We start from the raw sequence: 13,165 nt of genomic DNA, 5'->3' as shown, positions 1-13,165 counted from the left end.
TGGTGCCCAAAAGCCGAGGGACCCCATGGGGAGTCATCTCAGGACGTAGTCTGCTGCCGCCCTGGCCTGGGTGTAGTCAGCAGTGTCCACAATGACATCAGCTTAGACTGCTGGCAACAGGCCCCAGACACCAGAAACAGTGCTTTCCCTCAGGGAGAGGAAAACGCCTGCTCAGGGGCTGAGGAGACAACTGAGCAGATGCACACTACATCCTGTGCTCACGGCGTTTCTGAGGCCTCTCTGCAGGTGTGTCACACAGGTGGGTTGAAAACGGATGCTCTTGACCCGGGCTGGGTGATGAGCCCACAGCCCCCTGCCCGCCTCAGCACAGGAGGTTTGCACCCCCGGCCCCTGGGTGTGAGGCCCCTGCAAGGCCAAGGTACCAAGCAGGGGCTGCAGTGTTTCCCGCCTTGAGGGCAGAGAGCCTGAGGAGGGGTGCCGCGAGTCGCCAAGCGTTGGGGCCCAGTGGCTGAATGGACCTCCTAGGGTCACCCAAGGGAGGGGTCCAATGCCCACAGCATGTGGTGACGACAGTCGGGGGCACAGAGGCTGTGGGTCATTTGGAGAGAAGGTTCCGGAACAGTGCTTGCTGCGGAGTCCCCTTGGCAGCGGCTTCGTCCCTGAGTGTGTCTGCACACCCCGTGTGCCTGCGTTGCATACACGTGCTGACGTGCATGTGCTGGTATGTCCACATGCGTGTGGAAACCTGGGGGCTCAGGCTTTGTAGCCGGCGGGCTGTCCACTGTGAGAGTCCTGAAGAAGTGGGGTGCAGGGGCTGGGGAGCTGGTCTGGCTGAGCCGCCAGGATGGGCTGGCTCATGGCATCTTCGGGGCCCTGTGGAGAAAGGAGATGCTGGGCCTCGGGACTGGCTCTCCAAGGCCCACCCTCACGCCCGGCCCGCCCTGGTCCCTGCACCCACACTACCCCCAGAGTGGAAACCTCTGCTCTCCCTCCCCGTTAGCAGACCCCATCTGTCAAGCTCAAGTTGGCACAGGAAAGGCTGGAGTGACCTACAGACTCCTGGAAAACACGTTTGGTAAGAGCCTCCTCACCTCACCAAACACCCCACCCCGTTTTAGAGACGGGCAAACTGAGGCCCAGAGAGACTTGCCTAATACAGCCAGAGGTCCGCCCAGCCAGGGGCCGGGGCTTACAGCTACCCTGGTAACAGAAAACCTGGAAGCCGCCTAACTGCCAACAGGAAACATAGTCAGGCCTGCTACTAAACACGGCAGGTCTCAGGGCGCAACCAACAGGGCAGCAGCTCGCCCCACTTGGGGAACAGTTTAAAAAATGTTTTCTACTGTTCATGGGCACATATATGTATTCAAAAACCAAACACGCTGCCGTGGAGTCAGACCAGACTCATAGCAACCCCTCCTTGGGTTTCCGAGGCAGTATCTCTATGGAAGTAGACTGCCCAACCTTCCTTCCGAGGAGTGGCTGGTGGGTTTGAACACCAGCCTTCTGGTTAGCAGTGAAATGCCTTAGGCACTGCGCCACCAGAGCTCCTGCATACACACACACACACACACACACACACACCCCTACGTGTATCTATATCTATAGGTTTGGAAAAGAAGGGGGGAAGAGCACACCAAGTTCCAAGTTCCTAAGGTTCCTGTGATGGGAGAGGCAGGGAGTTAGTTGCTATGCAGAAGGTGGGGGTTAATTGCTGGTTCTGGGTGAGGGACAAGGCAGATGTAACTGAACTAATTTCACATTTGTAACAATTTCTCAAAGTAAAAAAAAAACAAACCTCACAACTCTCAGATTCTAGGGTACCTATCCTCCCCATCAGCCCCTGTGTCCCTGCCCCTGCAGGAAGGAGGGGCCTGGTTGCCCCAGCAGCTGCGGCTGGAAACCCCCCAAAGCTGCAGCTAATTCTCGCTGGTCTGCGCTCATCACCACCAGGCGCCAGCTTCGCCCAGGCAGGAACTCAGACGGACTCCCTGCAGGCTGGGGCCGCCCACGCTTCTCTCTCTGGCACCTAAGGCCTCCAGGACACAGCCCAGATTCAAGCCTGGGGCGTCCCACACACAGCACCACACCAAGGCAGTGCGGCTACCCAGGCATGGCCCAAGTCCCCGGGAGGAAGACAGACTGTTCGAAAGGAAAAAGGCAGCGGAAGGGCTCCTCGTCTTTCCAGCCGGAAACATTCCACAAGCCCCGAAGAGCCTGCTCTTCCTTCCTCCCCAAAAAAATCAAACCCATGCCTCCAGGTTATTCTGACTCATAGTGAGCCTACAGCAGAGAACTGCCCCATTGGGTTTCCAAGGCCGTGAACCCTGGCGGCAGCACACTGCCTCATCTTTCTCCCTCGGAGCTGCTGGTGGGTTCAAACCTCTGACCTTCTGGTCACTGTGGCACCAGAGTAACCGAAGAAAGAGCACTTGGAACGGGCGGGAAATCAAATGGGGGGCTGGTGGTGAAAAAGACCCAGAACGATTCCCGAAAGGCAGGGCCCGCCATGTACAGTTGCCCAGGCTGCTCGCTGCACAAGGGGGCCTGGCAGAGGGGGCTGACCCAGTGGGCACCTCCTGTCTGCCAGACCCTCCATCCGAGAGCAGGCCAGGTCTGCACACAGGGGCCATCTTTCTTATTCACATGCAACACCCCTCCAGGCTAGTGGAGGCCGCTCCTCCAGCAAGGCAACTCCCCTGCCTGGGGCTCCCGGGGCCACCTCCAGGTACGGGGCAAGGTGCAGAGCCTCCCCCAGGGACTTCGGAAGAACAGGACTCAGCTGGTCTCTCCGACCACCGGCCACTTCCCTAGGGCCTGGCCCCGAGGACACTGCCTTCCCCAAACACACAGGGCTAGGGCCAGGCATGAGGGTGGGGGCTGAGCCGCCTCACAGAGGCAGAGCCATGGGACTTCCTGAGCCAAACACTTCCCAAATGACTTGAGTTACTGGCAAAATAAAGCAGAAGTCCCCCTGTAGGTTGCAGGGGTGGAGAGACAGGCTGGGACTTCACCACCACCTGCTTTACCTGTGCTCAATGCAACCCTGGCGTTTCTCTGCACTCCCATCTACCCATCTAACAGGTGAGGAACTCCCTGCTCTGTGAACAAGGACCCCAGCGCTGTACCCCAAGAATGCAAGCAAGTGTCTGCAGAAGGGGCTCATGACTGGAAGGGGATGGGGTGCCATGGGGCCACGTGGCACCCAAGGACGTCTCTGGGAGGAATTCTTGGGAGACAGGAAGGAAAGAGGGACGTGACTGCCACCAGGACACCTGCCGAGATGAGGTCATGTCCCCTTAGCGCTCAGCCCCAACATGATCAGGCCCTGCCCCTCCCCTCTAAGATCTCTCCCCAGAGCCTGGCCCGGCCGCTGCGCCAGCCCAGCAACCAGGGGCGGCCTGCCAACACCAACACGCCCCGCCCACTGCTTCTCCTTCTCTCTGTCTTCCTGCTTTGAAGCTAGCTGGGGACAGCCAACTGGCCCCAAAGATCAGGGCTGTTACCTCACACCTCTCCACGGCCCCCAAGAAAACCATACCCAGGGCCGGGCCTGGGGGCTGTGCGTTTTTCAGAAAGCAGTCACAGCCGTTACCAGAGGCACGGTGGGAGACCCTCCTCAGCCCGTTCCAACCTGTAGGGCCTGCAGCTCTGTCTGTGACCTCCCTAGGAGGACACCACTCTGGATGCAGCTGTCCTAAGACCTCAGGCCTAAAGAAACACGGGGAGAAAGGGAGCATCCCCTGGGCCACCAGCCTGGCACCTCCGTGTCCCTCAGGAAACACTGCCAGATAAAATCAGGGCGCCCAGTTAAACTCGAATTTCAGATGAACAAGGAATAACTTTTTAGTATGAATAGGTCACAAGCAATGTTTGGAACATCTTTATGCTACACACACTGCATGGTACAGACTTAAACAAAAATACCATTTGTTGCAGCCAAAAAAGGCTGTGCTGGTCGATGCTATTTGGGTACAGCGGAACCCTTCATAGGTGTCCTGGTGGCGCAGTGGCTAAGCACTCAGCTGCTAGCCCAAAAGGCTTCACGTGAACCCACCAGCTGTTTGTCAGGAGAGACCTGGCAATCTGCTCCCACAAAGAATAAAAACCCACTGCCGTCCCGACTCACAGTGACCCCTCCTTGGGTTTCCGAGGCAGTATCACTACGGAAGTAGATTGCCCACCCTTCCTTCTGAGGAGTGGCTGGTGGGTTTGAACCGCCAGCCTTCTGGTCAGCAGTCAGGTGCCTCAGGCACTGCGCCCCCAGCACTGCCCCGTAAAGAACACAGCCTAGGAAACCCTATGGGCACTTCTACTCACACATACAGGGTTGTTACGAAAAGGAATCAAGGTGACAACACACAACAACAACCAACACTTCATAGGATTAGTTGTCTTCGTTCAAAGGTTGAGGGTCACAGATTCCTGGATCTAGCCAGTTAGCTGGCCTTCCGTTACTTTTAGAGTTTTTGTTCCACCTCTGAATTGGATGAGCAGCACCTGAGTAGCCACCCAAGATGTCACGGCGGGTCTCCACTCGCCTGGAACAGCCGAGGAATGAAAGCAGCCGGCCCAGGACACAGGGAAGACGGACCGCAGGTCTCACTGCCTGGTGACCGTAACCATGAAATGGGTGGTGCCCGGCTACCATTACTGAACGCTTTTGATCAAGTGCCCAACAGAGGGAGCCTGATCAAAAGGAGGGAAAGTGTGGAACAGAACTCCCAACTCATATGGAAACCAGACTTACTAGATCCACTGAGATTGGGCAGACTCCAGACTGTATTGCCCAGAAGTAATCTTTAAGTCTTGAACCAAAACTACTCCAAGAAGCCATCATTAAACTAAGCAACACTTTAGCTCCATTAATAAAGAATGTGTGCCTCAAGCATGCTGCTTTTGCGAAGAGTTCGCTAGATGGGTTCAAACTGACAACCGTGAATCTAAGCACAGGTGAGACCTTTAAGGTCCAAAGAGTCTACATTAATGGTGACAGAACAGCATGAGCGCAGACAGCAAGAATGGTGACCCAATGTCAAGGGAGTGAGCAGTGCCCACAACTACCTGTGTGGAAGTGGTGAATGGATGCGTTTGGTGTGTATACTGCCACCAAAGATAAATTTTAAAAAATTATTTGCTGTTCACTCAGAATTCAGATTTAATTGGGCATCCTTGTTTTTTGCTGTTTGGTTTCTTGCCAAGTCTTGGGTACACAGCTGGTGCTCCATGGATGTCTAAATTCTTTTTTCTTGGCCAGGCACCCAATATTTGGACCTATGTTTCCCAAAAAGGGTGTCCCTGGACTATCTACATTAGAATCCCCAAGAGGGTCCATTACGACGCAGACTCCTAGGCCCCCCACGATTCTCTTCCAGGAGCTGTCTAGGGATCCACATTCTCAGCACACTTCCCCCAGAAGTCAAGGTCTCGTTCAAAGGTACAAGAGGCTTCAGAAGCAGCAGGTGTAAAACTTGAACCCTTCCTTCCTACTACTCACAGCTCTGAGTCGCTTCTGATTCACAGTGAGCTAGACTACGGGCCAGACAGCACCGCCCCACAGGGTTTCCAAGGCTACATACAGAAGCAAATGGCCACATCTCTCTCCCGAGGTGCAGGTGATGGGCTTGAACCACAGACCTTCCTCTATGCAGCCCAGCACTTACCCACTGTGCCCCCGGAGCTCCTTCACCTTCCTGCTACAACCTTGTAAATGAGATGCCAGCCAGCAGAACAGGGACCCCCATCTCCTGCCAGGCTTCCGGTAAAATTCACTCTGAATGTAAGAAGGCCTTCTCTCCCAAAGTGAAATTAACAAATGTGTGTTTGAAGTCTATAGACACTCCAGGGAAAGCTGAGGTTGAAGAAATGTGTGCGATCCAAGGTGTGGCAAGTTGCGAGGGTTCTACTCACTACGAGAGGGGGTACCCGTTACCTGGTACCCACCTACAGCTTTGCTTCCTGCAGCACCGTGCCCTTGGGAGGTGAGGTCATCAAGGATTCCGAATAGGCCTGAATGGCCTCCGTATCCTTTGAGCTCTTTTTACTACTACTCCACAACAGATTGCACTTCTCCTAGAAGACAACCAAGCTAATGTATAGTTGACACTGCAGCCGAAGGCTCCACATGGTTCGTCAGTTTTCAGAGAGCAAAGAGGAAGACAGGAGGGTGTGGAATTTCAGGGCCCAACGGCTGCTAATGATTGGCTGGTAATAACTGGAGTCGGCTGCGATTTGGGGGTTTGCTGTCCTTCACCAGAGACAGAGATGAAAGCACGTTTGGGAAACATGCTCAGATGGATGGTCAGGCGGAGCTGAAAAGGGTCTGCCCACCTGTAAAGCCAGGCCGTAGGGAGGAGTACGGGGCACAGCTGGGCCACGTTGGACCGGCAGATCTCCCTGCTAAAACAACTCTGATTTTTTTTTTTTTCTTTAATGAATGGCTTGAATAGAAGAGAACTTAAGAAACATGATGAAGTTTACAGGTGTGTGATTCTTTTTTTTTTTTTTTTTCCCTTAATCCAGACAAATGCAAAAACCCACCAAGGTCTAACCCTGTTAAGCCAGAGAAGCCAGTGGGACACAGTTCCAGCATCTGGTCTCTGAAACCTACAGGAAGCAGAGCGTCAACCACCTTATCGGTGGAAATAATAGTGTTCTCACTGGATTCAGGGTGGGATACTGATTTGGGGGTGTGGCAGGGAAGGGGGACCTAGCCAGCTCCTTCCCTTCGCCCCTGGGGCTCTGTCCTCTGGATGGGAGATTAGGAGACAGAAGGGCCGAGAAAGGCTGTCTTACTCTCCCGACTCTGCCCCCCAGCGCCCCCGCGTGCGCTGCGTGAGTCTTCATGTTGATGCTGTGCCCAGGGAGGTCAGTCCTTTCCGCCCTGAGGTATAACCCAATCAGGGAGCGGTTCACGCTCACCACTCCCACCCAGCTCTGTCTTGGCTCTCACTGGGGCGGCAGCCAAGAGGACGCCCAGCCAGGCAGGTGGACCGAACGTTCACAGGGACTCAAACACTAAAGATAGTGACGTGACCACAGCTAGGGCTGGTGGGGCCCTGGCACCCCCATCTAGTGGAAACCTCTCCCCCAGAGGATGCGGGAATTGGGAAGCCTGCCTCAGGTTCTAGGAGTCCAGGTTAAGAGTCTAGAAAGGTCTCTTATTGCCCCAGCAAGCAAGCAGGCGTGCACATGAGCGTCCTCCAAAGGAGGAGAAAGAGAAGAGGCTGGTGTGGCAAAGCTTAAAGCTAAGAAGAAAGCTCCAAGACCGCCCAAGGGCCGTGAGAGACATGGCCGGCGCTCCAACCACCCTGGACACCTCCCCGCTACTCCAGGATGCTCCAGGAGTCCTGCAATGGCTCTCTGGTTCTTGCACTTGAAGTCAACCACCCTGCCTACCACCGTAGGCCCTGATCACAGCCCTTGTCACTGTGCGACTGCAGTCATTTGCTTAAAGGTCTGTCTGCCCACAGTCTCTAGACCTCATATTCCAGTCACTTCTGTATCCCCCAGATTTTACAGAGCCTCACAAAAAGTAAGCTGCCTGGTATGCATTTGTCAATGAATGTCACGATGACTGAGGGAACGAACAGCCCCAAATCAAGAAGGGGAATTTGTCATCTCCCCCTCTTCTTCCTGCCTCTAACGGGTGGATGTCCCCAAGCTCATCAGAGCTCTTTTCCAACTCCACCCCTCCCCAAGAGAAGCCACCCCCACTCTGGTCCAATCACTCAATCACTGGGCCTCCTCACTGGTCTCCGTGCTCCACCCCTCCCAACTCCAGCCCAACACACAGCAGCCCAATCCGACTATTCTTCTTAAAATCCTGTCATTCCTGGACATCAATTCCAAGCTCCTGCATTACAAGCTCTGGCCGATCTTCCCGTCCTCCTCTCAGACACCACCTCCTTCCTCTCTCTCCCTTGTGCTCACTGCTCTCCAGCCACTCTGGCCCTGAGTCTTATCTTCCAGTGTGTCACGCTCATCCCTGCCGCAGGGCCTTTGCACTGCCCGTACCCACTGCCTGGAACACTCTTTCTATGGCTTCTATGCTGAGGAGCTCCTTGGCAGTCACATCTAAGCTTAAATGTTACCTCTTCAGACAAGCCTTTCCTGACACTCCTTCTTGTCCCTATTGCCCTGGGGCACTCCACTGTCCAATACGGTCACCATAAGCCCCATGTGGCTATAGCATGCTTGCAATGGGACTGGTCAGGACTGAGACATGCTGTGAGTATAAAATACACACTGGACTTCAAAAACGTAATACTGAAAAATGCACTATACCTCATTTATGTTTTTCATACTGATTCCACGTTGAAATGGTAGTATTTTTATATATTTAGGTTAAATACAACGTGATTAAAATGAATTTCACTTCTTTTTGCTTTGTTTAACGTGGCTACTAAAACCAAAACAGCCAAACTCACTGCCAGTTGATTCCAACTCATAGTGACCCCCTTGGGGGTTTCCCAGGGGGTAAATCTTTACAGAAGTAGTGCCTTCCGCGGAGTAGCTGGTGGGTTTGAACTGCTGGCCTTCCTGTTAGCAGCCCAGTACCTTAGCCACTAGGCCACAGAGCTCCTTAACGTGGCTACTAGGAAATTACAAACCACACACGGGGCTCCGGCTGCATGACTCCGGACACCGCTCTCGCGCACCGTGTTTCTGTAGTCTGCGTGATCCGTGGAATGCCCCTTGCCCTTTCCTTGTTTCTCGTCTGTCTCCCCACTAGCACTGAGCCCACCCCCAACATGGCTGTATGTTTCCAGGGCCCGGCACCCAGCAGGTGCTCGCTCCACGGACAAATGCGCCCAGCAGAGACAAGGAGCAGGTCTCGGCCGCCTCAATCCGCCTGCAGCCCCTCCAAGCGAGTGTTCCCAGGCCGCCCAGCGGAGGCAGAGAAGAGACGAAGCAGGATGCAGAGAAGGCAGAGGCCGAGGGGGCGGAACGCCGGGCTCGCCCGCCCGCTGCCCGAGGGGGCGCCAGGCTGCGGGCGGCCGGGGGAGGAAGGGACGGCCGAGCCCGCTCCCCGGCAAGCAAGGAAAGGCCGCCGGCCCACGCCGCGCTCCGGCACCACCTACCTGGCTCCGGATCTGGTAGACAACGGGGATGAGCAGCAGGCCGCAGCCCAGGGCGAGCAGCACGTACTGGGCGTAGTGCAGCACCTCGGGAAGCAGCACGAGCTGCGTGTAGAACGCTGTCAGGGTGTCGCCCTCCATCGCGCCACTCTGGGGGGGTGGGGAACGGCCGGCCGGTGGGCTGGGGGCAACCCCACCACCGCCCTCGGCCCCGCCCTCAGCCCGCGCCCATCTCAAGTTAGCCAGAGCCGGGGATGGAGCCAGCCCGAGCCTCCTTTACCTCCGGGACACGCTGAGACTACATTTCCCAGAAGCACTTGCAGCTGGTTCTGACCAATAGGATATTGGGAGTGACATAGACGCCCTCCAGGCCTGGCCTATGAAAACCTCCACTGAATAGAGATGCGCTCTAAGGACGTGGGAGGAGGGCGCCGGGAGCGGGACGGAGAACAGGTCCAGAGGATGGGCGGGGCCTGGCATATCAAGTCTGCCCCTTAGCTCACACCGTCTTGAAATGCTTGAAATGGTCTAGGCCAGGATTCCTTAAGAAATTGTTACTAGAAATACCATTCAATCCAGTAATTCTATTACTAGACATATATCCTAAAGCAGTGAGAGCCAGGACAAGAACAGATATTTGCACGCCCATGTTCATCACACCACTATTCACAACAGCAAAGAGATAGAAACAACCTAAGTGTCTATCAACGGAAGAATGGATAACCGAACTATGGTACATACACACAATGGACTACTATGCAACACTAAAGAATAACATAGAATCTGTGAAACACCGCATAAGGTGGATGAACTTGGAGGACATTATGCTGAGTGAAATAAGTCAATCACAGGAGGACAAATACTGTATTAGTCCACTATTGTAAAAAGTCAAGGAAAGGTTTCTATATGGAAGGAAGCTTTCTTTGTTGGTTACCAGGGATGGGAGGGGAGGGAAAACTGCTCGATGGGTAGAGACAAGTATTGATTTGGGTGAAGGGAAAGGCAATATACCAAAAGCAAGTGACGAACACAATAACACTAAGGAAAAGGAAGACACAGAGGTGCACAGGAGGTACTGACAACAAAGATAAACCCTTTTACATATACAATGCTGTCTTATCAGTGGTAACAAACATTAAACTATGCATAAATAGATGGGTAGACAGGCTGGATGACCAGCTATGTCTAGGCAAAAGGGAATATACCCACAACCATATGTAAGACTGGAAGATGATATTTGTACATACATATTTGTGTGTTCTGTAAGAATGTCCCAATATATAGCAGAGCTAACAAGGAGCAAAGTTATGACAACTTCTTGGCCACAGCCAACCACTCTGAGGGAGCAAGTAGTTGGACCTGTGGGCTTCGGGACCATGGTGACAGGGATATCAAACTCAACAAAGTACACAAAACCATTGTTCTACATCCTGTTTTGGCAAGTAATGACTGGGATCTTAAAAGCTTGCAAGTGGCCATCTAGATGCAATGATGGGTCTCTCCTCTTCTGGAGCAAAGAAGAACGAAGAAAACCAAAGACACATGGAGTAGTGGACCATGTGAGCCTCAGCCTGTATGACCAGGAGACGAGAAGAGCTCGATGGTGCCCGGCTACCACTGTCAACCACTTGGAAAGGGATTAGTGCAGGAGATCCTGGATAGAGTGGGAAAACAAAATCTATAACAAAACTTAAAACTCATAAAAAAAAGGCCAGGTTTAGTGGGCTGTTAGAGCCTGGTGAGACCCCCGAGACTATGACCCCTAGTTTCAGGTCTGGAACTGAACTCGCTCCTGTGGCTTCCAGACAAACAACACACAGGCATACAGGGTGAACATTTACATCAGGCAGATACACTCCTTAGAGCAATCAATCATGGGAGAACACAAGGGTAGTGTTTTCACAGGGAGACAGCTCAGGGGGCAGGAATGCATAGGAGAGAAGGACTCAGGTAACAGGTAACTACAGGGAGGAGGTGGGAAGAGAGCTGTTACATTGTGAGGAATTACAGTCAATGTCATGAAACAAAACGTATATGAACTGCTGTGTGGAAAATGAATTTGTTTTGTAAACTTTCACCCAAATTTTAAAAACAACAGAAAAAAAATGGGCTAGGCTAGGAGGAAACCTGAAAAGCTGGGGGAGAAGAAAGTTCAGGTGAAAAGGTGACACCCTGAAAATCAGCTCCCCATCTCTCAGCAGAAGTGGTCGTCTAGATTGACAAAACAGTACCTCACATCCCGGGTCAGGGCCTCACCTCTTCTTACATCTCCTGTCTTCCCCAAATCATGATCCTTCCAACTCAATGGGACAACTGACCAAGTCCAGGACAACGTGGGAAGTCTCTAATCCTCACTGGCTCCTCAACAGGTACCCGACACCTGCCCAGAGGTACCTGGTGAGGGAAGTGGGGTAGCCTTACCTCTTCAAACCACAGCAGGGGCAGGACCACAGGATTGATGTTCCCCGTTTGTCTGGAAATGAGAGAACACACAGGTGAGAAGTCTTCACCCCGTGTTCCACCTCAGACGGCGCTTCTCATGTGCTCCTCAGCTCTGAGATCAGACGGCATTTGATCTTGCAGCCACCGGATTGGTGAGGGCTGAGGAAACGCGTTTTGGCGCGGGGCTGGCAGCAGTGTCCATTTGCAGGGAGCAATCCGACACTGAATTACGACACACATCTCTTACGTGGCAGGCACTGCTGACCTGCCTCCATCCGTTCTTCCCTCTCAGGTACAGAGCCCCAGCTGTACGCAGGCTGGCAATGCACCCAGCTAACAAGACCGTTTCCCAGCCTCCCCGCAGCAAGGGGAAGTTCTGTGGTCGAGTGCTGCTTAGTGAGATGGTCACAGATGTGTTCTCTGGGGCATCTGGGAAACTGCTCAAAAGAGAGCTGGCACAGGAGGAGGTGAAGTCACTGTCCCTGGGTCTCCTTAAGGGGTGGCTCAGCTGTACGGTGGGAAATGGCCAAACCAGGAGCCACTCAGGGGCCAAATCATACCACCATGATTATCTCAAGAATCTGCCAGGCCCACCGAGTGTTGTGAGGGAGTAAGTTCATGAAGACCCGTCACAGATGATGGAGGCTCAAACACACCACGGCAGGTCCTCTATCTCTTGGGACTCTTTTCTCCCAGTTTGTAGGAACTGGTGTAAGTTAAATGCAAGCACCCTGCAACTCCCACTCTCTGGGTCTGGTGAGCAAACAGTCCAAAATCCCAGTGAAGAAGCTCCCATTCCCTAACAACTGTGCCTTTCTTCTCGCAGGCCATCCCTCACTGGCCCAGAGCCCCAGGGGTGGCCACACACATGTACAAGAGTCTAAAGTCAGAGCTGCTTGGTGTGTGTAAGTACAGTTCTCTTAACTGTGTTTTGAAGTCTTGCCATGAGTCAAATCCATGCTGCACTTTAAAGCTGCCTTTTCTAACAGCAGTTCCTCTGACCTTGGTGGTGGCCAGATACCCTAAAGGAGTTTTCTTCTTTCTTGGAGGTCTGGGAGGTACAGGAAGGTCAGTCCGTTCCCAGAGGGTCTTTCTGCCCAAAAGGTGGTGATTCACAACATGCTTGGTCAATCTTTACAACCAATGCCAGAAACAGATGTGGTTGACAAAGCCATTTGTATAGCAGCTTACCCAAGAAACGTGTCCTGCCACTGTCCTATGACCATCCTGTAATAACCTGAATCCCACTTGTGTCACCCACCTGTCCCTGCTAAGTTCCTGCTCTCAGATACCCCATCTTGGGCTCCCCTGATGGTCTTTCAGCCAATTATGATTCATAACTTTCAGTTCCTGCTCCAACTGTACAAAATGTTTTCTTTCTCACTGTCCAGCGGAACAGCCATCTTCACCCTGGAATTTGGCCATTTTCCCGGTGCGGACCATCTCTGACCCTCCGGAAACCTCTTTTGTTTTTACTTAAGCCAGCTCCATGCTGTTGCTCTGTGACACATGCATGCTACTGAGACCACCACCCTAGGGACACCAGCCCACAGGGGAGGTCAGTTCCAGGTAGATGAGAACCCAAAGGGTTGGGGTACTGGCCCAAGGATTCAAAACAGGCAGAATCCAGCTGCCCGTGTGAACTGCTAGCTTGTGCAGTGTTTGTCAAGAATTTGAACTAG

The 13,165-nt window shown here is 53.3% G+C and overlaps 1 protein-coding gene across 1 annotated transcript in view; it reads right to left on the bottom strand.

Moving 5' to 3' along the window:
* Positions 1-5,904: 5,904 nt before the first annotated feature.
* The window catches only part of SCARB1 (scavenger receptor class B member 1), a 73,050-nt gene continuing 65,789 nt past the window's right edge, over positions 5,905-13,165 (bottom strand). Inside the window, exons 10-12 of the mRNA XM_007938110.2 lie at positions 11,463-11,514; positions 9,045-9,191; positions 5,905-6,033 (exon numbers count right to left, since the gene is read on the bottom strand). Coding sequence (XP_007936301.1) covers positions 5,905-6,033; positions 9,045-9,191; positions 11,463-11,514 — 328 coding nt within the window. The remainder of the gene's footprint in view (positions 6,034-9,044; positions 9,192-11,462; positions 11,515-13,165) is intronic.

The sequence above is a fragment of the Orycteropus afer genome, unplaced genomic scaffold (genome assembly GCF_000298275.1).
Source record: "Orycteropus afer afer isolate SDZICR_OR568_19922 unplaced genomic scaffold, OryAfe1.0 scaffold00048, whole genome shotgun sequence".
Lineage (NCBI taxonomy): Eukaryota > Metazoa > Chordata > Mammalia > Tubulidentata > Orycteropodidae > Orycteropus > Orycteropus afer.
The sequence above is the reverse complement of the archived record's forward strand: the minus strand, read 5'-3'. Positions and strand labels throughout refer to the sequence as shown.